At 44.1% G+C, this 27,674-nt stretch overlaps 1 protein-coding gene across 1 annotated transcript; it reads right to left on the minus strand.

Moving 5' to 3' along the window:
• Nucleotides 1-19,202: 19,202 nt before the first annotated feature.
• LOC130131596 (probable ribonuclease ZC3H12C) lies at nucleotides 19,203-25,344 on the minus strand. The gene is made up of 5 exons (XM_056301352.1): nucleotides 24,506-25,344; nucleotides 23,947-24,086; nucleotides 23,453-23,687; nucleotides 22,228-22,334; nucleotides 19,203-20,830 (listed from the first exon to the last, which is right to left on the minus strand). The coding sequence occupies exons 1-5, from the start codon at nucleotides 25,342-25,344 to the stop codon at nucleotides 19,203-19,205; spliced, it is 2,949 nt and encodes a 982-aa protein (XP_056157327.1).
• Between the last annotated feature and the right edge of the window lie 2,330 nt (nucleotides 25,345-27,674).

The following is a 27,674-nucleotide window of genomic DNA, read 5'->3' on the forward strand; positions in this document are numbered from 1 at the left end:
ATATTCTTCTGCTAATGGTCATATTGTTATGGCCACTGGTCATATTCTTCTGCTAGTGGTCATATTGTTATGGTCACTGGTCATATTGTTTTGCTAATGGTCATATTGTTATGGCCACTGGTCATATTCTTCTGCTAATGGTCATATTGTTATGGCCACTGGTCATATTGTTCTGCTAGTGGTCATATTGTTATGGCCACTGGTCATATTGTTTTACTAATGGTCATATTGTTCTGGCCACTGGTCATATTCTTATGCTAGTGGTCATATTGTTATAGCCACTGGTCATATTGTTATGGCCACTGGTCATAATGTTTTACTAATGGTCATATTGTTACGGTCACTGGTCATATTGTTTTACTAATGGTCATATTGTTATGGCCACTGGTCATATTCTTCTGGTAATGGTCATATTGTTATGGCCACTGGTCATATTGTTTTACTAATGGTCATATTGTTACGGCCACTGGTCATATTCTTCTGCTAATGGTCATATTGTTCTGCTAGTGGTCATATTGTTATGGCTACTGGTCATATTGTTCTGCTAGTGGTCATATTGTTATGGCCACTGGTCATATTGTTCTGCTAGTGGTCATATTGTTATGGCCACTGGTCATATTGTTCTGCTAGTGGTCATATTGTTATGGCCACTGGTCATATTGTTTTGCTAATGGTCATAATGTTATGGCCACTGGTCATATTGTTCTGCTAGTGGTGATATTGTTATGGCCACTGGTCGTATTGTTATGGCTACTGCTCATATTGTTCTGCTAGTGGTCATATTGTAATGGCCACTGGTCATATTGTTATGGCCACTGGTCATATTGTTCTGCTAGTGGTCATATTGTTATGGCCACTGGTCATAATGTTTTACTAATGGTCATATTGTTACGGCCACTGGTCATATTGTTTTACTAATGGTCATATTGTTATGGCCACTGGTCATATTCTTCTGCTAATGGTCATATTGTTATGGCCACTGGTCATATTGTTTTACTAATGGTCATATTGTTACGGCCACTGGTCATATTCTTCTGCTAATGGTCATATTGTTCTGCAAGTGGTCATATTGTTATGGCTACTGGTCATATTGTTCTGCTAGTGGTCATATTGTTATGGCCACTGGTCGTATTGTTATGGCCACTGGTCATATTGTTCTGCTAGTGGTCCTATTGTTATGGCCACTGGTCATATTGTTCTGCTAGTGGTCATATTGTTATGGCCACTGGTCATATTCTTCTGCTAATGGTCATATTGTTATGGCTACTGGTCATATTGTTATGGCCAGTGGTCATATTGTTCTGCTAATGGTCATATTGTTATGGCCACTGGTCATATTGTTCTGCTAGTGGTCATATTGTTATGGCTACTGGTCATATTGTTCTGCTAATGGTCATATTGTTATGGCCACTGGTCATATTGTTTTACTAATGGTCATATTGATATGGCTACTGGTGATATTGTTATGGCCACTGGTCATATTGTTATGGCCGATGGTCATATTGTTATGGCTACTGGTCATATTCTTCTGCTAACGGTCATATTGTTATGGCCACTGGTCATATTGTTCTGCTAGTGGTCATATTGTTACGGCTACTGGTCATATTGTTTTGCTAATGGTCATATTGTTATGGCCACTGATCATATTCTTCTGCTATTGGTCATATTGTTATGGCTACTGGTCATATTGTTTTGCTAATGGTCATATTGTTATGGCCACTGGTCATATTGTTTTACTAATTGTCATATTGTCATGGCTACTGGTCATATTGTTATGGCCACTGGTCATATTGTTCTGCTAATGGTCATATTGTTATGGCCACTGGTCATATTCTTCTGCTAGTGGTCATATTGTTATGGCTACTGGTCATATTGTTCTGCTTATGGTCATATTGTTATGGCCACTGGTCATATTGTTTTACTAATGGTCATATTGTTATGGCTACTGGTCATATTGTTATGGCCGATGGTCATATTGTTATGGCTACTGGTCATATTCTTCTGCTACTGGTCATATTGTTATGGCTACTCGTCATGTTATGGCTACTGGTCATATTGTTCTGCTAGTGGTCATATTGTTATGGCTACTGGTCATATTCTTCTGCTAGTGGTCATATTCTTATGATAATGGTCATATTGTTATAGCCACTGGTCATATTGTTATGGCTACTGGTCATATTCTTATGCTAATGGTCATATTGTTATGGCTACTGGTCATATTGTTGTGCTAATGGTCATATTGTTATGGCCACTGGTCATATTGTTTTACTAATGGTCATATTGTTCTGCTAGTGGTCATATTGTTATGGCTACTGGTCATATTGTTCTGCAAGTGGTCATATTGTTATGGCCACTGGTCATATTGTTCTGCTAGTGGTCATATTGTTATGGCCACTGGTCATATTGTTTTACTAATGGTCATATTGTTATGGCCACTGGTCATATTGTTCTGCTAGTGGTCATATTGTTATTGCCACTGGTCATATTGTTTTACTAATGGTCATATTGTTATGGCTACTGGTCATATTCTTATGCTAATGGTCATATTGTTATAGCCACTGGTCATATTGTTATGGCCACTGGTCATAATGTTTTACTAATGGTCATATTGTTACGGCCACTGGTCATATTGTTTTACTAATGGTCATATTGTTATGGCCACTGGTCATATTCTTCTGCTAATGGTCATATTGTTATGGCCACTGGTCATATTGTTTTACTAATGGTCATATTGTTACGGCCACTGGTCATATTCTTCTGCTAATGGTCATATTGTTCTGCTAGTGGTCATATTGTTATGGCTACTGGTCATATTGTTCTGCTAGTGGTCATATTGTTATGGCCACTGGTCGTATTGTTATGGCCACTGGTCATATTGTTCTGCTAGTGGTCATATTGTTATGGCCACTGGTCATATTGTTATGCTAATGGTCATATTGTTATGGCCACTGGTCATATTGTTCTGCTAGTGGTCATATTGTTATGGCCACTGGTCATATTGTTATGGCTACTGGTCATATTCTTCTGCTAGTGGTCATATTGTTATGGCTACTGGTCATATTCTTATGCTAATGGTCATATTGTTATAGCCACTGGTCATATTTTTATGGCCACTGGTCATAATGTTTTACTAATGGTCATATTGTTACGGCCACTGGTCATATTGTTTTACTAATGGTCATATTGTTACGGCCACTGGTCATATTCTTCTGCTAATGGTCATATTGTTATGGCTACTGGTCATATTCTTCTGCTAATGGTCATATTGTTATGGCCACTGGTCATATTGTTCTGCTAATGGTCATATTGTTATGGCCACTGGTCATATTGTTCTGCTAGTGGTCATATTGTTATGGCTACTGGTCATATTGTTCTGCTAATGGTCATATTGTTATGGCCACTGGTCATATTGTTTTACTAATGGTCATATTGTTATGGCCACTGGTCATATTCTTCTGCTAATGGTCATATTGTTAAGGCTACTGGTCATATTGTTATGGCCACTGGTCATATTCTTCTGCTAATGGTCATATTGTTATGGCCACTGGTCATATTGTTTTACTAATGGTCATATTGTTATGGCCACTGGTCATATTGTTTTACTAATGGTCATATTGTTATGGCTACTGGTCATATTGTTCTACTTATGGTCATATTGTTATGGCCACTGGTCATATTGTTTTACTAATGGTCATATTGTTATGGCTACTGGTCATATTGTTATGGCCAATGGTCATATTGTTATGGCTACTGGTCATATTCTTCTGCTAGTGGTCATATTGTTATGGCTACTGGTCATATTGTTCTGCTTATGGTCATATTGTTATGGCTACTTGTCATATTGTTATGGCTACTGGTCATATTGTTCTGCTAGTGGTCATATTGTTATGGCTACTGGTCATATTCTTCTGCTAGTGGTCATATTCTTATGATAATGGTCATATTGTTATAGCCACTGGTCATATTTTTATGGCTACTGGTCATATTCTTATGCTAATGGTCATATTGTTATGGCTACTGGTCATATTGTTGTGCTAATGGTCATATTGTTATGGCCACTGGTCATATTGTTTTACTAATGGTCATATTGTTATGGCCACTGGTCATATTCTTCTGCTAATGGTCATATTGTTAAGGCTACTGGTCATATTCTTCTGCTAATGGTCATATTGTTATGGCCACTGGTCATATTGTTTTACTAATGGTCATATTGTTATGACCACTGGTCATATTGTTCTGCTAGTGGTCATATTGTTATGGCTACGGGTCATATTCTTCTGCTAATGGTCATATTGGTACGGCCACTGGTCATATTCTGCTAATGGTCATATTGTTACGGGTACTGGTCATATTCTTCTGCTAATGGTCATATTGTTATGGCCACTGGTCATATTGTTTTACTAATGGTCATATTGTTATGGCCACTGGTCATATTCTTCTGCTAATGGTCATATTGTTATGGCCACTGGTCATATTGTTTTACTAATGGTCATATTGTTACGGCCACTGGTCATATTCTTCTGCTAATGGTCATATTGTTCTGCTAGTGGTCATATTGTTATGGCTACTGGTCATATTGTTCTGCTAGTGGTCATATTGTTATGGCCACTGGTCGTATTGTTATGGCCACTGGTCATATTGTTCTGCTAGTGGTCATATTGTTCTGCTAGTGGTCATATTGTTATGGCCACTGGTCATATTGTTATGCTAATGGTCATATTGTTATGGCCACTGGTCATATTGTTCTGCTAGTGGTCATATTGTTATGGCCACTGGTCATATTGTTATGGCTACTGGTCATATTCTTCTGCTAGTGGTCATATTGTTATGGCTACTGGTCATATTCTTCTGCTAATGGTCATATTGTTATGGCCACTGGTCATATTGTTCTGCTAACTGGTCATAATGTTTTACTAATGGTCATATTGTTACGGCCACTGTTCATATTGTTTTACTAATGGTCATATTGTTACGGCCACTGGTCATATTCTTCTGCTAATGGTCATATTGTTATGGCTACTGGTCATATTCTTCTGCTAATGGTCATATTGTTATGGCCACTGGTCATATTGTTCTGCTAATGGTCATATTGTTATGGCCACTGGTCATATTGTTCTGCTAGTGGTCATATTGTTATGGCTACTGGTCATATTGTTCTGCTAATGGTCATATTGTTATGGCCACTGGTCATATTGTTTTACTAATGGTCATATTGTTATGGCCACTGGTCATATTCTTCTGCTAATGGTCATATTGTTAAGGCTACTGGTCATATTGTTATGGCCACTGGTCATATTCTTCTGCTAATGGTCATATTGTTATGGCCACTGGTCATATTGTTTTACTAATGGTCATATTGTTATGGCCACTGGTCATATTGTTTTACTAATGGTCATATTGTTATGGCTACTGGTCATATTGTTCTGCTTGTGGTCATATTGTTATGGCCACTGGTCATATTGTTTTACTAATGGTCATATTGTTATGGCTACTGGTCATATTGTTATGGCCAATGGTCATATTGTTATGGCTACTGGTCATATTCTTCTGCTAGTGGTCATATTGTTATGGCTACTGGTCATATTGTTCTGCTTATGGTCATATTGTTATGGCTACTGGTCATATTGTTCTGCTAGTGGTCATATTGTTATGGCTACTGGTCATATTCTTCTGCTAGTGGTCATATTCTTATGATAATGGTCATATTGTTATAGCCACTGGTCATATTTTTATGGCTACTGGTCATATTCTTATGCTAATGGTCATATTGTTATGGCTACTGGTCATATTGTTGTGCTAATGGTCATATTGTTATGGCCACTGGTCATATTGTTTTACTAATGGTCATATTGTTATGGCCACTGGTCATATTCTTCTGCTAATGGTCATATTGTTAAGGCTACTGGTCATATTCTTCTGCTAATGGTCATATTGTTATGGCCACTGGTCATATTGTTTTACTAATGGTCATATTGTTATGACCACTGGTCATATTGTTCCGCTAGTGGTCATATTGTTATGGCTACGGGTCATATTCTTCTGCTAATGGTCATATTGGTACGGCCACAGGTCATATTCTGCTAATGGTCATATTGTTACGGGTACTGGTCATATTCTTCTGCTAATGGTCATATTGTTATGGCCACTGGTCATATTGTTCTACTAATGGTCATATTATTATGGCCACTGGTCATATTGTTTTAATAATTGTCATATTGTCATGGCTACTGGTCATATTGTTATGGCCACTGGTCATATTGTTATGCTAATGGTCATATTGTTATGGCCACTGGTCATATTCTTCTGCTAGTGGTCATATTGTTATGGCTACTGGTCATATTGTTCTGCTTATGGTCATATTGTTATGGCCACTGGTCATATTGTTTTACTAATGGTCATATTGTTATGGCTACTGGTCATATTGTTATGGCCGATGTTCATATTGTTATGGCTATTGGTCATATTCTTCTGCTACTGGTCATATTGTTATGGCTACTTGTCATATTGTTATGGCTACTGGTCATATTGTTCTGCTAGTGGTCATATTGTTATGGCTACTGGTCATATTCTTCTGCTAGTGGTCATATTCTTATGATAATGGTCATATTGTTATAGCCACTGGTCATATTGTTATGGCTACTGGTCATATTCTTATGCTAATGGTCATATTGTTATGGCCACTGGTCATATTCTTCTGCTAGTGGTCATATTGTTATGGCTACTGGTCATATTGTTCTGCTTATGGTCATATTGTTATGGCCATTGGTCATATTGTTCTACTAATGGTCATATTGTTATGGCTACTGGTCATATTGTTATGGCCGATGGTCATATTGTTATGGCTACTGGTCATATTCTTCTGCTACTGGTCATATTGTTATGGCTACTTGTCATATTGTTATGGCTACTGGTCATATTGTTCTGCTAGTGGTCATATTGTTATGGCCACTGGTCATATTGTTCTGCTAATGGTCATATTATTATGGCCACTGGTCATATTGTTTTACTAATTGTCATATTGTCATGGCTACTGGTCATATTGTTATGGCCACTGGTCATATTCTTCTGCTAGTGGTCATATTGTTATGGCTACTGGTCATATTGTTCTGCTTATGGTCATATTGTTATGGCTACTTGTCATATTGTTATGGCTACTGGTCATATTGTTCTGCTAGTGGTCATATTGTTATGGCTACTGGTCATATTCTTCTGCTAGTGGTCATATTCTTATGATAATGGTCATATTGTTATAGCCACTGGTCATATTTTTATGGCTACTGGTCATATTCTTATGCTAATGGTCATATTGTTATGGCTACTGGTCATATTGTTGTGCTAATGGTCATATTGTTATGGCCACTGGTCATATTGTTTTACTAATGGTCATATTGTTATGGCCACTGGTCATATTCTTCTGCTAATGGTCATATTGTTAAGGCTACTGGTCATATTCTTCTGCTAATGGTCATATTGTTATGGCCACTGGTCATATTGTTTTACTAATGGTCATATTGTTATGACCACTGGTCATATTGTTCTGCTAGTGGTCATATTGTTATGGCTAATGGTCATATTTTTATGGCCACTGGTCATATTGTTTTACTAATGGTCATATTGTTGTGCTAATGGTCATATTGTTATGGCCACTGGTCATATTGTTTTACTAATGGTCATATTGTTACGGCCACTGGTCATATTGTTCTGCTAGTGGTCATATTGTTATGGCTACTGGTCATATTGTTCTGCTAGTGGTCATATTGTTCTGCTAGTGGTCATATTGTTATGGCCACTGGTCATATTGTTCTGCTAATGGTCATATTGTTATGTCCCCTTGCCATATTGTTTTACTAATGGTCATATTATTAAGGCCACTGGTCATATTGTTCTGCCTACTGGTCATATTATTATGGCCACTGGTCATATTGTTTTACTAATGGTCTTATTGTTATGGCTACTGGTCATATTGTTATGGCTACTGGTCATATTCTTTTGCTACTGGACATATTGTTATGGCTACTGGTCATATTGTTCTGCTAGTGGTCATATTGTTATGGCTACGGGTCATATTCTTCTGCTAATGGTCATATTGTTACGGCCACTGGTCATATTCTTCTGCTAATGGTCATATCGTTACGGCTACTGGTGATATTCTTCTGCTAATGGTCATATTGTTATGGCCACTGGTCATATTCTTCTGCTAATGGTCATATTGTTAAGGCTACTGGTCATATTGTTTTACTAATGGTCATATTGTTATGGCCACTGGTCATATCCTTCTGCTAATGGTCATATTGTTAAGGCTACTGGTCATATTGTTATGGCCACTGGTCATATTGTTATGGCTACTGGTCATATTGTTCCGCTAATGGTCATATTTTTATGGCCACTGGTCATATTGTTTTACTAATGGTCATATTGTTGTGCTAATGGTCATTTTGTTATGGCCACTGGTCATATTCTTCTGCTAATGGTCATATTGTTATGGCCACTGGTCATATTGTTTTACTAATGGTCATATTGTTACGGCCACTGGTCATATTCTTCTGCTAATGGTCATATTGTTATGGCCACTGGTCATATTGTTCTGCTAGTGGTCATATTGTTCTGCTAGTGGTCATATTGTTATGGTCACTGATCGTATTGTTATGGCTACTGGTCATATTGTTCTGCTAGTGGTCATATTGTTATGGCCACTGGTCATATTGTTATGGCCACTGGTCATATTGTTTTACTAATGGTCTTATTGTTATGGCTACTGGTCATATTCTTTTGCTACTGGTCATATTGTTATGGCTACTGGTCATATTCTTTTGCTACTGGTCATATTTTTATGGGTACTGGTCATATTGTTCTGCTAGTGGTCATATTGTTATGGCTACGGGTCATATTCTTCTGCTAATGGTCATATTGTTACGGCTACTGGTCATATTCTTCTGCTAATGGTCATATTGTTATGGCCACTGGTCATATTGTTTTACTAATGGTCATATTGTTATGGCTACTGGTCATATTGTTCTGCTAATGGTCATATTCTTCTGCTAGTTGTTATATTGTTATGGCTACTGGTCATATTGTTCTGCCTACTGGTCATATTCTTCTGCTAATGGTCATATTGTTATGGCCACTGGTCATATTGTTTTACTAATGGTCATATTGTTACGGCCACTGGTCATATTCTTCTGCTAATGGTCATATTGTTATGGCCACTGGTCATATTGTTCTGCTAGTGGTCATATTGTTCTGCTAGTGGTCATATTGTTATGGTCACTGATCGTATTGTTATGGCTACTGGTCATATTGTTCTGCTAGTGGTCATATTGTTATGGCCACTGGTCATATTGTTATGGCCACTGGTCATATTGTTTTACTAATGGTCTTATTGTTATGGCTACTGGTCATATTCTTTTGCTACTGGTCATATTGTTATGGCTACTGGTCATATTCTTTTGCTACTGGTCATATTTTTATGGGTACTGGTCATATTGTTCTGCTAGTGGTCATATTGTTATGGCTACGGGTCATATTCTTCTGCTAATGGTCATATTGTTACGGCTACTGGTCATATTCTTCTGCTAATGGTCATATTGTTATGGCCACTGGTCATATTGTTTTACTAATGGTCATATTGTTATGGCTACTGGTCATATTGTTCTGCTAATGGTCATATTCTTCTGCTAGTTGTCATATTGTTATGGCTACTGGTCATATTGTTCTGCCTACTGGTCATATTCTTATGCTAATGGTCATATTGTTATGGCTACTGGTCATATTGTTATGGCTACTAGTCATATTCTTCTGCTAATGGTCATATTGTTATGGCTACTGGTCATATTGTTCCGCTAATGGTCATATTTTTATGGCCACTGGTCATATTGTTTTACTAATGGTCATATTGTTGTGCTAATGGTCATTTTGTTATGGCCACTGGTCATATTCTTCTGCTAATGGTCATATTGTTATGGCCACTGGTCATATTGTTTTACTAATGGTCATATTGTTACGGCCACTGGTCATATTCTTCTGCTAATGGTCATATTGTTATGGCCACTGGTCATATTGTTCTGCTAGTGGTCATATTGTTCTGCTAGTGGTCATATTGTTATGGTCACTGATCGTATTGTTATGGCTACTGGTCATATTGTTCTGCTAGTGGTCATATTGTTATGGCCACTGGTCATATTGTTATGGCTACTGGTCATATTGTTCTGCTAATGGTCATATTCTTCTGCTAGTTGTCATATTGTTATGGCTACTGGTCATATTGTTCTGCCTACTGGTCATATTCTTATGCTAATGGTCATATTGTTATGGCTACTGGTCATATTGTTATGGCTACTAGTCATATTCTTCTGCTAATGGTCATATTGTTATGGCCACTGGTCATATTGTTATGGCTACTGGTCATATTATTATGGCTAGTGGTCATATTGTTTTACTAATGGTCATATTGTTATGGCTACAGGTCATATTGTTATGGCCGCTGGTCATATTGTTCTGCTAATGGTCATATTGTTCTGCTAGTGGTCATATTGTTATGGCTACTAGTCATATTGTTATGGCCAATGGTCATATTGTTATGGCTACTGGTCATATTCTTCTGCTAATGGTCATATTGTTATGGCCACTGGTCATATTGTTCTGCTAGTGGTCATATTGTTATGGCTACTGGTCATATTGTTCTGCTAGTGGTCATATTGTTATGGCCACTGGTCATATTGTTTTACTAATGGTCATATTGTTATGGCCGATGGTCATATTGTTATGGCTACTGGTCATATTCTTCTGCTAATGGTCATATCGTTACGGCTACTGGTCATATTCTTCTGCTAGTGGTCATATTATTATGGCTACTGGTCATATCGTTACGGCTACTGGTCATATTGTTTTACTAATGGTCATATTGTTATGGCTACAGGTCATATTGTTATGGCCGCTGGTCATATTGTTCTGCTAATGGTCATATTGTTATGGCCACTGGTCATATTGTTTTACTAATGGTCATATTGTTATGGCTACTGGTCATATTCTTCTGCTAATGGTCATATCGTTACGGCTACTGGTCATATTCTTCTGCTAGTGGTCATATTGTTATGGCCACTGGTCATATTGTTATGGCTACTGGTCATATTGTTCTGCTAATGGTCATATTGTTATGGTCACTGGTCATATTCTTCTGCTAGTGGTCATATTGTTATGGCCACTGGTCATATTCTTCTGCTAATGGTCATATTGTTATGGCCACTGGTCATATTCTTCTGCTAGTGGTCATATTGTTACGGCTACTGGTCATATTCTTCTGCTAATGGTCATATTGTTCTGCTAGTGGTCATATTCTTCTGCTAATGGTCATATTGTTACGGCTACTGGTCATATTGTTCTGCTAATTGTCATATCGTTACGGCTACTGGTAATATTGTTATGGCTACTGGTCATATTCTTATAGCAATGGTCATATTCTTCTGCTAGTGGTCATACTGTTATGGCTACTTGTGATATTGCTATGGCTACTAGTCACATTGTTATGGCTACCGGTCATAGCATACGCAACCAACCAAAATGTTATCCAAAGGAGTTGAATCAAGTGCAGCTGGATTTGGTATATATCCGTTTAGACGTTTCGCCTCTCATCCAAGAGGCTTCCTCAGTTCGTGCCTTTCTGACTAGACCAAGCTAGTCTGACTGGCTGGTGAAGAAACTCAGATATTTATCCTCTTTGGAGTCATTGTCAGAGCTATAGATGTCCATGGCTCTTTGTGTCCAGATGTTTACCAACGCCCGTCGCTAACAGAGCCATAGATATGAGTGGCTCTTTTGTGTAGCGATGTTTTGCCGCGCCCGTCGTTATCGGAGCTATTGATTTGCATTTGTTTAGCAGCGACGGTCGTTGGGGGTGTTAGCCTCGACTTCATTATTCAGCGGTCATGAGAGTCGTTGGAGCCGTTAGTGACCGACTGTTGTTCTTGGAGGCTAGGCTTCTTGAGTCTCCTGGGTAGAGATGAAAGGATGGCATTCTAAGTGGGAGATAGGTGGTGTCGCAGACCTCCTCCTCTGTTGAGGGATGGTTTTTCCAGTTTCGCATAGATGGCCTCCTTCACCCCTCTTTCAAACCATCTATGGGAAAAGCAATCTGGTGTATGCTGTACAATGCAATGAGGATTGTACTGACCTATACATAGGAGAAACCAAACAACCACTACACAAACGGATGGCCCAACACAGAAGGCCAAACTCCTCAGGACAAGACTCAGCAGTCTATCTACAGCTAAAGGAGACGACACACTCCTTCGAGGACAGCAACGTACACATTTTGGACAGAGACGATAGATGGTTTGAAAGAGGGGTGAATGAAGCCATCTATGCGAAACTGGAAAAACCATCCCTCAACAGAGGAGGAGGTCTGCGACACCACCTATCTCCCACTTACAATGCCGTCCTTTCATCTCTACCCAGGAGACTCAAGAAGCCTAGCCTCCAAGAACAACAGTCGGTCACTAACGGCTCCAACTCTCATGACCACTGAATAATGAAGTCGAAACTAACACCCCCCCCCAACGACCGTCGCTGCTAAACAAATGCAAATCAATAGCTCCGATAACGACGGGCGCGGCCAAACATCGGTACACAAAAGAGCCACTCGTATCTATGGCTCTGTTAGCGGCGGGCGTTGGTAAACATCGGGACACAAAGAGCCATGGACATCTATAGCTCTGACAACGACTCCAAGAGGATCAATTCACCAGCCAGTCAGACTAGCTTGGTCTAGTCAGAAAGGCACAAACTGAGGAAGCCTCTTGGATGAGAGGCGAAACGTCTTCACGGATATTTACCAAGTCCAGTTGCACTTGATTCAACTCCTTTGGATAACCATGACCTGGATGAATGAGAACATTCACAGACAGCCAAAATGTTAGTGAATAAAACGTCACTTGAGACAAGTTGGACCGGGAATCCTAAAAGCAACGCATTTGACATTCATAAGCAACCTGCGACATACATTTCATTAGCTTACCTTTTTATTAAAGTAGTATAAACATGTTTCCAGGACGTGTTGATTTCTAGAAATATACTGTTGAGTTTCGGTTCATTTCTTAAACCGTGTCGTCATTACTGCCTTCATGGACTCACAAAAGTCACGTTGTGCTATGGGATGACCACACAACCCTTATAAATATGATGGGAATGTTACTACGTTCTGCCATCCATTAAGAACTCCATTTGAAGCTGTTCTTTAGTTTAAATCTACTGACTACGCGACCTCTTGAAAGACCTGCCATCTGGGTGAACCAGCAGGTGTATTCTATTACTAACTAGCAAAACTGAAATATCCCGTTGGATCAGTGAAGTTATCTGATCTGATCTTAACTTACCTTATGACTGCGACCAGCGCAGAAATCAGTCTCATTTTGTAAATGACAAAAGTAAAAAAACAGACAAACAAACTTTTTCAGCGAACTTAATTACCCAAACTGCTGTGCTCCATTCTATTCCTTCCCTACACCATTTCCCCTGTAGTCCGTCCACATAACAAGTCCCCGGCTGTAGCCCCCAAAGCCTGATAAAAGGTTCCTAGTCCCTCACCTGTCGCTGCCTAAATGGGGGGTGGCTCCGCCTCCTCCGGTTCTTCTTCTTCTAATTTTAATGACTGCTTGAAAACAACTTTGTGGCGTACTACGGCCACTCGCTGAACAGGAGTACGAATCGGAAGACAAAAAAACAAACAAAAGAAAAACAACAAATTTTAAAAAAATCATACAGTCAGCGTAACGCTTATCAAGTCAATATTCTTATTTCAAAGTACTAGTTTGTAAATAAGCACATTACATAAATTAGTAACAATTTTTGTAACTAATTTGAGATGAGACCATTGAACTGATAAGCGTTACACGGAGCCAGCTGTCCTCTACTGAGGATAAAAAGCCTCCATGTTAAAGCCAGACATCTATTTCCAAGCTGTACTGTTTACAGTTTTGACATCTTTTTGACTTATCAGAAAGTGTTACCACCAAGTGTTATCAGCACTGATAAAAACTACTGAGTTCTAACAAAAAGGGGACAGACTATCCATCCATCCATCCATCCATTATCTTAACCGCTTATCCTGCTCTCAGGGTCGCGGGGATGCTGGAGCCTATCCCAGCAGTCATATTCAAATAAATAGGTTGTAATTTGAAAGTGCAAATGCAGTGTAACAGCTGCAATCTATTCTCTCATTTAACTATTTAACATTAAGATCACTGAGTAAATTGAATTGCATTTTCATGCTTGCTCTACACAGCGATTAACCAATTTCCAATTTCAGCCAGTGGATATTATTTAATATGGAAGTTTTTTTTGGCCTCTTTATTCAAATTGCAATGTATTTTCCATAATTGTACACATGAAAAAAATCAAATTTGGATTATTTCAACTCAATTAACATTTTGTCCCAAATATTCTTTATTAATGGAGATATCCTCATCTATCATCTTTGTTCATCTCCAACTATCTTTGTTGTCAGTGGTGATAACACTTATAAAGTAAACGGTACATCTTGGGTGCAGATGACTGTGAGAAGCTGCTGCATGTACCATCAGTCATTGGCTTGATCAGTGAAGCCTCAATAGAGGGAAGATAGCCGTTGTGAAATTTAACAAGTTGTGTAAAAACCCTCCTCACAGAGCAAACACAGGTGCACAGAGAGAGGCCACGCCTGCATTACATGCAAATACCCGAATTCATAGTAGCTCCTACAGGAGCTCTGTGATCTGAGGAACTTCTCAGGCAGAAATGGTCTCGTACGTAGGGAGGTTTGTGAGGAGGGGGCTCAGGCTGCTCACATAACAGACACACACACACACACACACACACACACACACACACACACACACACGACGGTAGAATTTCAGCCAGCTGTGTTTTCCTGTCTCATACCCCCCCCCCCTTCCCTCACCACCTCTCTGGAGAGTCAGGGCATGTCTCACCCTCATCCACTACTTTGGGCGTGGTTATTTGTTATACCAGTTACTGATGACAGAGAGACTCGCACCACCGACCTCAATGTTCACCGACAGACTGAGGCTGACACTGTCCATTACACCACTGTTCATACTATTGGAGAAATAAATTTTTTTTTACACAGTTGAATCTGATCCAATCTCAAGCCACTTATTCGACAACTTTGATAATAAACTGTAATACACTTTTGCAGGTTACGGGTCAGTCCAATCTTCAGTGTGTACTGAGAGCCAGCATTCAGATGATCTGCTCTGTATAACCACAAAACAAGGATAATAGTTTTATGTACCAGTTTATACCACGCAACTAAAGTAGGTCTGAGTATTCATGACAACAATTATCAGAATTATTTATACTGGCCACCATTGTGACACAGACAAATATTCATTTTTTCTGACAGTGTGGGATTATATACAAATAACTGTGCAGACTTCAACAATTTCACTTCACATCATCAGTTTTACAGTATTCTCTTTAATGAACAATCACAATTACAGCAATTACAATTATTCTGTTTGTTAATCTGTTACTCTACCGGCAAATTGTGACACCCTTCTGAGGCCAACAAAGGTTGTTTTTTTTTTTTTTTATTGAACTACAGCGCAGCAGATTTTAATGCCTCGTCATGTACGAACAAGTGAAAGCCCGTTTATCAGGTTGGATTTAACAGAATATCAGTAAAATTACCGCTGCGTTAAAACCACAGGCGACCTTGCGACCACGAGGGGAGACAACTATGATCGGGTGCGTTTCCAAAGAAAGATTTGGGGAGACATTTGAAAACAACACACTCAGCTTTCTACCCTGGGGGGGGGGGAAAGAATAAGTCACTTAATGTAGGCGAGCAATCCTCTTGACCGCTTTCTTGCCCGTGGCCCACGTGCTTCAAACTGAACTAGGATGCCGTGCTGAAGTCACTAACTGAAAGATCAGATATGAAAATATTAACAAGAAGGGAAAATTACCCGCTTGTGTACAGCAAAGTTGGGGCTAGCGGGATGTCAACAGCTACGCGAGGGAGTCCAACATGCACGACAGAAACACGGCTATGCAAACAAAATAAACATGCAGGAACATGCAGGGAACGGAACGAACAAATACAAATCATGCATAACAGTAAGCTGAACATAGTTCAGAGTATTGGATGTGTCATATGCACAATGCCATGAAAGAGGCATTACTTTAGGCCCACGCTCGGGTCCCACACTGGCACACAGTGCCAGGGGGCCGGAGAGAAGGCGCTTCTTCATTACACAAAAAAATAAAATAATAGTAATTTAAAAAAAACAGGCTCTCTCCCATCAACGACACATGTTGCCGTACAATTTGTAATCCCTTGTACGATCTGGCACGTGCGGGTTTGGAAAGAAACCGAAGGGCTATTTCATCGCTGGCGTGGGAGGAATTGTGGGGGCGAGCCGACTCAAAAAAACATCAAATGTGGCAGCTGACCCAAACATCGACGTCACCCTGCGATTCAGGGCCGGGGTCTGTCCAACCGGTTCACGAAGACGCAGGAAACCTCTGATTGGTATCAAGAGAACAGCAATTCTCATTCAAGTTTCATTTAAGATGAGACTGGGTTTTTTTTTTTGGTTTTTTTTTTTAATTAAGAGAAAAGTAGTCTTACCCTGATTTGGATAAGATGAAAAACGAACCTACTCCAAATTTCATTCATCCATCCGTCCATTATCCAAGCTGCTTATCCTTACTCAGGGTCGCGGAGATGCTGGAGCCTATCCCAGCAGTCATTGGGCGGCAGGCGGGGAGACTCCCTGGACAGGCCGCTAGGCCATCACAGGGCCCACCCACACACACACACATATTCACACCTAGGGGCAATTTCGGTACGGCCGGGTCACCTGACCTACGTCTTTGGACTGTGGGAGGAAACCGGAGCACCCGGAGGAAACCCACGCAGACACGGGGAGAACATGCAAACTCCACACAGAGGACGACCCTGGTTGACCCCCAAGGTTGGATTACCCCGGGGCTCGAACCCAAGACCTTCTTGCTGTGAGGTGACTGCATTAACCACTGCACCACTGCCAACCACTGCCCACTCCAGTTTCCCTCATGTCTATTTCCAGACATGCAGGCTGGATGCGCAGTTTTGATATCAATCCCCAACCAACTGTATCCCTCACACATCATTTACTTTGAGCTCGTCTAAATAAAAGCCAGTCTTGAAGTGTAACCCCGGTAACGATGCTGCGACAACCTAAACATAATAGGTAGGCAACTCCTCCCGTTTCATTGCATGTCGAAAGTGTCTCATTTCTACTTCCATGAGATCAAACGTTGGAACGTCGGAACAAAACTGTTGTCAATGCACTTCATCATATGACAATACATCAACGGCGATTGATAAATACAAAATCAACAAGTCCGTGTACTGGATATAACATCAGCAATTTAGTTCATGATACAATTTGTATCAAACAAGGTTCGTCTCTGTCTAGCGCGGATTCAGCTGGGATCTGCGACAGACGATATGTAGACACCTCTGGCCAAATGCACAGCTGGGCACCAAGCCGCGGGGAATCCATTAAATATATTTACAATACATACATGTTTTGAAAACGGACACGGGAACGTCCTCCCATCTGTGGCAGAAACCAGAGCTGACCCAAAATAAAGGGCCAGAGAGAGACAGAGCAAGAGAGAGAGTGAGAGAGCGAGAGCAAGCGAGGGAGAGTGAGAGAGAGAGAGTGCGAGAGCAAGAGCAAGTGAGTGAGGGAGAGAGCAAGAGGGAGCGAGTGAGAGGGAGCGAGAGACAGAGTGAGAGTGAGGGAGAGAGCGAGAGAGAGAGAGAGCAAGACAGCAAGCGAGAGAAAGAGCAAGCGAGGTAGAGAGCAAGAGCAAGTGAGCGAGAGGGAGCAAGAGACCAAGAGAGAGAGCAAGCGAGTGAGAGAGAGCGAGAGTGAGGGAGACAGTGAAGAGAGCAAGCTAGAGAGAGAAAGCGCAAGAGAGTGCGAGAGTGAGCAAGAGAGCGAGAGAACAAGAGCAAGCAAGTGAGAGAGCGAGAGAGAGAGAGAAGAGAGATATATAGCGAGAGATGTCCCTTACTAAAACTAAGGTACACACGACAGGGTCACCCATCTCTACAGCTACGACTGTGACCAAAATACCAACGTCGTCTCAAATGAGACGACCGCCATTCAGACGCCTAGTAGTACACATGTAAAGATTATGAAAAGAGCAAACGGAGACGCGGTAAACAAACAGACGGGTGTGACGGGCAGATCCGAGTCAAAGGGCTCTCGCGAATTACTCGTGGCATTTGTGAGAATCTGCTTGCGGCACCGCACGGACGAACAGACGAAGACAGGGAGGTGTACAAGAGCAACCAAATCTGCTTTTCCGTCGAATGACAACTTGCCATAATCTGATTTGCCCCCGATGTGGTAAATACCATCGGTGAGGCGCTCCATGCATATGGCATTAACAAAAGGGGAAAAACAAAACACATTTTCCTTTACAAAAAAGACTATTTCACCCATGCCTGAGGATGTGAACAATGTCGAATACACACATCCTCACATCCCCTAAAACCCACAGGCGGGTCCTGACGGTGGGGTAAATAAGATCGATGGGGTACGATGACCTAAGTGATGACGTAACCGGAAGAAATAAAAGTGCCTTGTCAAACGTGTGATGACTGAAATGCAGATGACCTGAAAACAAAACAAACCGGCATGAATAAATTAGAAGAAAATAAGAGAAGAACACATTTCAGAGCAGGTGTATACTGAACTTCACAAGCGTATACTTCATCACTGTCACAAATTTTGTCAATGACAATTTTCAAGTTTGAGCAAACGCTCTCCGTACACGGTACTTCAAAAAATGACTTCCCCCTACCCAGTGACCAGGGTTGTATTGGGTTTTGTCTGCAGTGTTTACCAGAAACCATCGTCCTTTACCTCATTAGAGTCAACGGAAAGGAGGGAGAAAAAAACACACTTCGGAGACCACCAAAATCCATCTTGGGAATTTTGACAAAACGCCACTATACGAACCACGTGTGCCGATGGCTGGCGTGATGATATCGTCCAGGTAAACCTCTGTAACCCGTGCTGCTGCGACCGGGTTACAGTTTCAACGGTGTGACTTTTCGGTGTTTATTCGAGATTTTCTTTTTCCCCCACTCGACTCACACTTCTCATAATTTTTCCTGCAGATGTCTGGGTGCATGCAGGCCCTGCTCAGTAGCCAGTCTGGGCTTTTTCTGCCAATATGGCAGCTGCCAGCTGCTGAGGGTCTGAGACATGGGGGCTCCTGGCCATCACCCGGCTCACCAGCTCCGAGGGGAAGATGTTGCACAGGTTGACAAACACCTTCTCCCTCATGTTGCCGTAATGAGAATGCGCAGGGGATTCGGAGTGGTGGAGCATATAGGAAGTGGGTGGGGCATGAGATGGGGGCAGTGTGAGGTGAGTGGCCGGGGGCGGGTAAGGGGAGAGCGACGTGGTGGGCAGATGGGAGTGGTCTGGGGGTGGCGGGAGGTTGAGGTAGTGTGTTGGGGAGGGGTGGAGGGCAGGGTGGGAGGAGTGGTGTTGGGCATAGCGGTCCTGTGCCCAGTGGGGGGCGGGCCAGGATGACTGGCGTGTGTCCGGTAAACTCTGGTAGGCAGACGGTTCGTATCTGGACTGCTGCGATGGGGCCTGCCTGTAGTACGAGTCCCAGCTGCACAAAGCCTTCTGTCGTTGGTGGAGGCGGTGGTGGGGGCTGGAGAGGTGTTCATACAGATGCGAGTCCGACACGCTCTCTGCTCGTGTCGGGGCCAGGCAGCGACCCAGTGGGGACCCTGGGGGGTGGGGGTTGGTCTGAGGCAGGGAGTGGTAGTCCCCCGGGCAGCTAGAGCGGGCAGCCAATGGCTGGTGCTGGAGGTGAGGGGGCAAGGGGTATAGGGGCCGTTTCGGGAGAGCGTCTGAGGGCTGATCATGGCCGCAGCTTTGCCCGCAGGCCATGCTCAGGTGGTAGCCGTGTACTCCGGGGCTGGATGCGTGGCTTTGTTGGATGCTGGCGTAATCGGCAGGGTGAAGACCCCGGGCATCATGAGCGCCTGTGGCGTGATGGGGATACAGCCGGCTGTGGTGGTTAGTGTAATGGAGACCATCCTCCAACAAAGCGTCAGTGGGGCATCCGGGGCACGCCCTCTCGCTATACAAGTCGCAGCTGCTACTGCAGCTGATACTTCCCTCACTGCCGCAGTCAGAGCCTGCTGAGCCCATCGAGCCCAGCCGCAGGTCTGTGTCATTGGGGAAGCGACAGTCGGGGCTCCGTCGGGTGGAGAGGCTCAGGCCAGAGTAGGCACGCGCTACTGAGTAGTAGCTCAGATCTGGGGACTCACAGTGAGGGTAAAGGTCATGGCCAGGGGCTGGTAGGAGCCCGTGTGGAGTGGCCGCTCTGATCAGCTGGTCCTGGGGCAGGCTGAGGCCAGATGGGGGGCCTCCTGGGGCGGGAGACATGGTTATACTCCCGCTGCCACTACTATTACTACTACTGTTGCTACAACTACTACTACTACTAGTGCCACCGCTGCAGCTCTTGTTGACCTCCCCTCTTCCTTTAGCCAACAGCTTCTCCTCAGCGTCGCTGTACGACAGAGCGCGGATGCTCGGATCTGACTGTCTTTTCGGGGCGCCCTTTTTGGCGTCAACGGTGCCGGCTGGCACACTGTGGCTCTTCACCAGGCCCCCATCAGCCTGGTTCTTGGCGGTGACGCAGGTCTTGGCACTGGCGCGCAGCTCGTCTGCCACGGCCCGCTGGGGCTGAGCGCTCCTCTCGGGGTGGTAATATTTACACTTGTGGCCGTAAGTGCACTTTTTTCCTGGAGGGACACAAGAGACCAATTTGTTCACAGCAACAGTGGGTGGAGCTATTTTTGGAAGATGTGCTGCCATCACTACAGTAGTTCGTGGTGTTTCACAACGGCAACTGTCAAATCAGCTGATTTTCTCTTTTCACACTAGACATTTATAAAGTTGTTGGAGCTCTCACAGTGATGCCTGTCAGATTTTTGTCATTTACACTGATACACAAAAGAGGGCTGAATGATGTGTTTCCATCAACTCATTTTATGCAAATTTCAAGGCTGCAAATATGGACGGCCGTATGGGAACACTAAATCCTTGCTGCTGGAATGTGTACGTAGGCAAACGTAGTTTTTTTTTGTTGTCATATGACACGGAGGTAAAACCGAGTCTACATGAGACTGCAAGTACGGGAATGAGCTTACACGCGACTTCAGAAAGTGTTTGTTAGGAGAAGGCGCCCTGAAAGATACGGACCGACGATAGAACATTTTACACAAAATGGTGTGGTCTAGATAAAGGAATGGCGGGTAACAAGCTGACCAGTCAACCTCTGGACTCCCGCCGTCCTGGGAGATATCGAGACCGCTACTTTTCACGATAGATTTCTCCGATTACTCATCCAGGTATCTGAGCCGAGTCAACGACGCTTTTATGCGTATGAAAAGGGAGCCGCTCGTCTCTCAAGACCAGAGAGGAACTCAGGAGCGGGGCTCCCGCTTTCCTGTTAGTTCTCTACCAACGAGTCTCGTGAAACAGAACCGTGCAGTCAGACCAAGACTCCATTTCTTTTATTCGCCACCCAACTTCCCGATCCAAATATATATATATATATATATATACACACATAATTTTTTTTTTAGGGAGTGGTTCCTTATCTGATGCGAGGGTCTAAGGACAGGATGTTGTGTTGCTGTAAAGCCCCTTGAGCCAAATTTGTAATTTGTGATATTGGCTTATAAAAAAATAAAATGGACTTATACAGCATTTTTTTTCCCGGAAATATTCAATATTGATCAATCAATATTGAATATTGGTCAGTATTGATATATATATAGATATATATAAAAATCCTTTACTATTACAAAAAACATTTTTGTGCTTCGTTGTGGTGGATGAATTAACATGCCAATAAAAGAATTGTACAAATGATGATGGTGACTAATTCTCACCAACCCCTTTCAGTTTTTCTCTTAAATGTTTGGATGACGTGGTGTTTCTGCACCCAGCAAACAGGGAGAGGAAGTATTTGTTCAGAGCCAGCAGAAGAAAATGCACCCGATTTGAATTTTTTTCTTCGACTTCTCAGAGGTTTGCTTAAAATACGATTACAATCTGGATGCAAATGGGGCTGCGGTCTCTCCATGTGTACACGTGTGTGTCCGTGTCAGCATGGATGTCAACGTGCTCTCACCGTATGGGCAAGGCTGCTTCTTCTGCTCGGGCATGACGGGTCTTTTCCTCAGGAAGTTGTCCAGGCTTGGGCCATGGCGGCCGAGCGGGTCGTCTGGGGGCATGAATCTAAGAGACGGCGTGGGAGGGGAAGCACGAATGAGTTGAGGGAAGAGACAGTTTTACAAGAAAAGAAACGAGCGATTCATTTGGTCAGTGAACCAAGCATGATGCATAGGGGCCAGACTCGGTCAGGCGACAGATGTCTCACACACTGGCCCTCTTCCCATTTCATTTATAAAAGCCTCCAAAAAGGGAAGAATTCACAACTACATCCAAATGCCTACTTTGTAATATATATGCCTACCCCGATGCTTATGGTAACACACATTAACTCCATATTTTTATTTTGAATTTTCCACCCTTTTTCTTTCTCCCCAGTTGTTGTCATTGACAACTATGTGCAATACTCCCATGCACTATTTTGAATTTTAAAGCCGCTGCTATCTTTTATTGTCTCATAATCTTTTTTACTACCTCACTTATTTATACTAAATGTTGTCTGTCCTTGTTTTTATCTTGTTTTTTAATCATTTAACTGGTCTAGTGCTGCTGGTCTGACAGTCACCAAATGAGATCTTGCTGTATGCACACAATGACAATAAAGTATCTTATCTTATCAGTTGTATCCGGCCAATTACCCCACTCTTCTGAGCTGTCCCGGTCGCTGCTCCACCCTCTGCCAATCCGGGGAGGGCCGCAGACTACCACATGCCTCCTCCGATACGCATGGAGTCGCCAGCCGCTTCTTTTCACCTGACAGTGAGGAGTTTCGCCAGGGGGACGTAGCGCGTGGGAGTATCACGCTATTTCCCCCCAGCTTCCCCTCCCCCCTGAACAGGTGCCCTGACCGACCAGAGGAGGTGCTAGTGTAGCGACCAGGACACATACCAACATCCGGCTTCCCACCTGCAGACACAGCCAATTGTGTCTGTAGGGACGCCCGACCAAGCCGGAGGTAACACGGGGATTCGAACTGGCGATCCCCATGTTGGTAGGCAACGGAATAGACCGCCACGCCACCTGGACACCCTTACTGTGCTTTTTTCTGAATCCAGCTGCCACCTCTTCCTAATATATTGCCCATCGTTGCGGCATTTATGCACACACAGGGTATCACATTGCTGTGATATATTGGGAAGCGTGCCGTTAAAGTCCAACACGCTGAAATGATCTCCCCTCCTTACTTGTCATTGACGAAGGAGTACATTAGCAGCCTCTCGTCGATGAACTTCTTCCACTCGGGCTTCTCGTTGGCCAGATCGCGGTAGTTGTCGTTGGACACGATGATGCCGTCCGACTCGTAGGCCAGCTTGACAATGAAGCGGTCGTCGTAGCAGACCACACGGCGGCCCTGGACGCGTCGCGATGGGGTGAACACCAGGATCTTCTCCTTCTCCAGGCGACGCAGGATCTCCTGGTCTGTGAGGAGGTTTAGGGTAGGCGTATGTTAGAATAACAGGTCATGGGGATTGGGGACACAGAGCTGCTAAGCTGACTGACATCAAGGCTTTGCTTTCACCTATTTCATACATGCACTACGTTTTACATCATTAGATCACGCCACACATCAAGGCGTAAAAGGTGAGACAGTAACAGAGTTTACGACTGCTCGTTCATGATTTAGATTTAGAGGAGTGTGTGTCCTCATTAAGCAGACCTCCCGACTTCAACCTCTGACCTGTTATGGGGGCGTCTGGACGTGACTGCTCTTTCCTCCATGCTGGCACGAACACCGTGATGTCATGGTGACCGCGCTCCAGGAACCAATCAACAGCCAGCTGGATGCCATGGCAGGAGAAAACCTCCTTATTGCCATGGCTACGGGTCACGGGAGAGGCGGTGGGTGTCGGATGAGAGAAAATTCGGGGTGAGTCAGCGAGCAGAGAATGGACACATAGTATACATGCACACACGCACACACAGAATCACAAATAGACTTGTTTTGACTCTGGCTGTATTTATGTTGTATACGCTAACTGGGTCCTAACAGCTTTGCAGTAATCTTATTTACTAACAACCTATTTGTCGTTTGGAAACTGTATAAGGCAATATACACTAAAAAAAAATTCAACCCTACATGGTGGTAAACAGTCACATCATGGAGGGTCACACAGGGGTACATGTTCATGCCAGTAAGCAGTTTGAGCTCTATTCCTTAAGACAGTTGCATTTGTGATATTGGGCTATACAAATAAAACTGACTTGACTTGGCTTGACAGTCACCATACACTGCTCACCTCATAGCTACGTTACTTCCATCCACCACTATGGGGCGCAAGTTGTCCTGGTCGCACAGAGAGTCTCCTGGACAGGGCGAGTCTGACCGCTGGCCCTCCAGTGAATCAGAGCAAACACAAGAGGAGGAAGAGGAGGATGAGGAGGATGAGGTAGACGCTGTGGATCCAGCTGACGACTCACTGTCTGACTTGGTGCCGAGTTTGACCAGCTCCCCCAGTAAGTCATTGATGAGGGTGTCCGGGCCCATTTTGGACAACACAAGTCGCACAGTCTCCTCAGAGTAGCCCAGCTTCAGGGCAAACTCCAGCTTTGCCTGGTACTCCTTCACTATGGACTCGGTCCCTGGCGCTTCCCCGGACCCAACCTGGGATTCAGGCTCTGATGGAGAAGCGTCGGGTGGGGGCTCTGATGTGCACTTGGATGGGGGACTAGAGGGAGTATCATGCACGGGCTCACATGGCTCTTCAGACGGCAGCTCGGGAGGACCCTCAGTCCCCAAGTCCACACACTGGGTCCGACAGAGCGGCTGGTGGGTGTTCTTACTCTGCACCAACTCACCCTCTCCGACCTCTGGGTCCAGGCCCGTAACGACGGTGGCGTCGGAGCTCACCTGGGACTCGAATTTGGCTTCGGACCCGGCGTTCTCCTCCGCCTCCCTGGGAGGGGAGGAGCTGGCAGCGCTGCTGTTTCCGGAGTTCTCCCCCTGCTCCTCCATAGCAGGGGGCCCGGTGGCGCTGCCAGCCTGGCGGTCGGCCCCTTCTACGTGGAGGTACTCCAAATCCGACCCCAGGTCGAGGATGTGGCCTGCTTCATTTTCCACATGGTCCTTCAGGCCCATGGGTCTGTCCCAGACATCCAGCACGCCGGGCTGACCTGCTGCCCGATCACAAAGCTCCACTCATAGGTGCCTGCAGAGAAGGAAGGGGGGAGCCAGAGAGAGAGAGAGAGAAAGAGAGAGATGAAGGGAGTCCGAGGGATTACTATGGGCCCTTCTTAGGGGAAAATGGTAATTGGGGCCCAGCTGATATTCTGTTACAGCAATATCATTGGCTGACATTCGCCTCTCACAGATGAACAACATCAGAACCAGAATCTTTCCATCAGTTTCACAATTCAGTCATGTTTCCAATAAAAATGATGAACTGTGTTGAGCGACCATAATGCCAGCAGCGAACAACTGATATGCTCGATATCTGATGGTTTTCCTCTTAAGGACTGAATAGATCCGCTACAGTCTTGAGATCCTCTACAAGCTCAACGGCCGGTCTAACAGCAGGGGCGAGCAGTCCGAGATTTCAGAACGGCTAGAAGAAGTAAAAAGAGATGGCCTCTGGTGGGGAAAATAATCAGACTATAAAGTGCAAAAACCCCGTGAAGGCCTTTTAGTCAAATCGATTTGCATCAACCACACTGACGTGCTCGCACTTGCCACCTCCCGAGTGTTCCCAAATTACCATTACAGGCAAATGTGAGCTTCCCCCGGTGTTGTCTTAGGGAAATCTCACCTCGACACTTCCAGACAGCGGGCGGCTCCAGGCCGCCGTTGTTGACACTTGCGATGCCTGGCTGCCTTTGCCAACGGGAGTCTCCGCCGGGTTGCGGATCGGCTGAGACAAAGAGCGTGCACACCCACCCTAATTAATGAACCCCCTCCCCCCCTTTTTTTTTTTAAAGCGAGGCCCCGGCGTGGTTTTACGGGGACATGCCACAGCACATTAAATCTGACGGGGCAAATGAGGGAAAACTGCTTGGAAACCCGTGCAACACGACACCACACACACACACACACACACACACACACACACACACACAACATCACCCCCCCCCATCTCATTTTACCTGCCAATTAAAAGTCCATATGGTTCTTCCCATGGGGTGGTGGTGGTGGGGGGGGGGGGGGGCTCCAGAGTCAGTCACTCGAACCCTGACAGGCTCTGGGGACACGGGGCCAATCAACATGTGGCACTGAAGGCGAGTGGGCAGGAGATATTTAACAGTTAATCCGTTTTAGGCTGGAAGGTTTTAAGTCCGGGCCCACATTCGGATACTGCGGGAAAAGTTCTCTGCGACAATATTCCACGATAACGAAAAGTGATGCGTCGGACCTCTGGAAATAAAACGCTTCATTTACTCTGACCGACCTAGATATTTAAGACGACCAGAATCTAGACTCCGGTTCAGCCGCAGACTCCGAAAAGTGGACTTACAACTAACAGCCAGCAGGCATAACAACCAACATCGTTATAATGAAGGAATAGAAGCCGTTATGCATGTGGGACGGTCTAGGGGCAAACTTTATACACTTCAGTGGGAAAATTACCCCGTACGCAAACTTAAAATGTGCATCCCGGTCTGGCCTCCAGCAGATCAACCGGTTTACTCTGACACCCAACCGTTGATTCAGTCACGCAACCCTGCCTTACCTCAACAAACCCGCCATGGATCCCTAACCGACTGGTGCTGGGTGGGCGGGAGGCGAGGGGAGGAGGGATGGGTGAGTGGATCGGGGAGGGGGGGGAGGCGGAGGGGCGCATTTTATGAATAAGGGCTGCCTAGCAACGTGGCCGAGCTACTGTTGCTAAGCTACAGCTGTTGAAAGTATTTGTCTCCCCTCCCCTTCCAAATGCCAAGGCAGGGGCTGTGGCGCTCACAATCCCTACAACCGCCACACACACACAAACACACACACACACACACACACACACACACACACTGGTAGGAGTGGGCTCAAGTGTGCCTGCGCTCCCAAACAATGGGCAGTAAGAAACACACGAAGGTGTGCACACAGTTAGAAAACAAACACACACTGCATGTGCACAGCCAGCAACACCCACATGGGAAAAATGCAACAAACATACCCCCCCCCCACACACACACACACACATCCCAAAGACACACCGGCACATGGTTCATCTCCACCGTAACACTTTTATACAGTGCACTGATTAATATTCAAACAACTCACTCACACACAGCCGAGCACAAGCCACACACACACACACACACACAGACACACACACACAAAGTGAGTCATAGCGCTGCTGAAGGAGCTGGTAATGTGGGCTCTGCTCTGCTCTGCTCTCTTTTCTACCGTATCCCATCTTTCCTGAGCCGCTCCGAGGCTGAAAAGCTCTCCAGCTGGTGCCGGGCCGGGGAACCAGGAGCGAC

This window comes from Lampris incognitus, chromosome 21 (genome assembly GCF_029633865.1).
Source record: "Lampris incognitus isolate fLamInc1 chromosome 21, fLamInc1.hap2, whole genome shotgun sequence".
Lineage (NCBI taxonomy): Eukaryota > Metazoa > Chordata > Actinopteri > Lampriformes > Lampridae > Lampris > Lampris incognitus.

What these genes read in the sequence shown, in the direction of transcription:
- LOC130131596 (XM_056301352.1), bottom strand. Translation starts at nt 25,344, where the DNA reads ATGGGCCTGAAGGACCATGTGGAAAATGAAGCAGGCCACATCCTCGAC. An exon ending in GGAAGTAACGTAGCTATGAG is followed by an intron (nt 24,087 to 24,505) that starts GTGAGCAGTGTA and finishes CGTGACCCGTAG; the next exon opens with CCATGGCAATAAGGAGGTTT. An exon ending in TCCAGACGCCCCCATAACAG is followed by an intron (nt 23,688 to 23,946) that starts GTCAGAGGTTGA and finishes ACCTCCTCACAG; the next exon opens with ACCAGGAGATCCTGCGTCGC.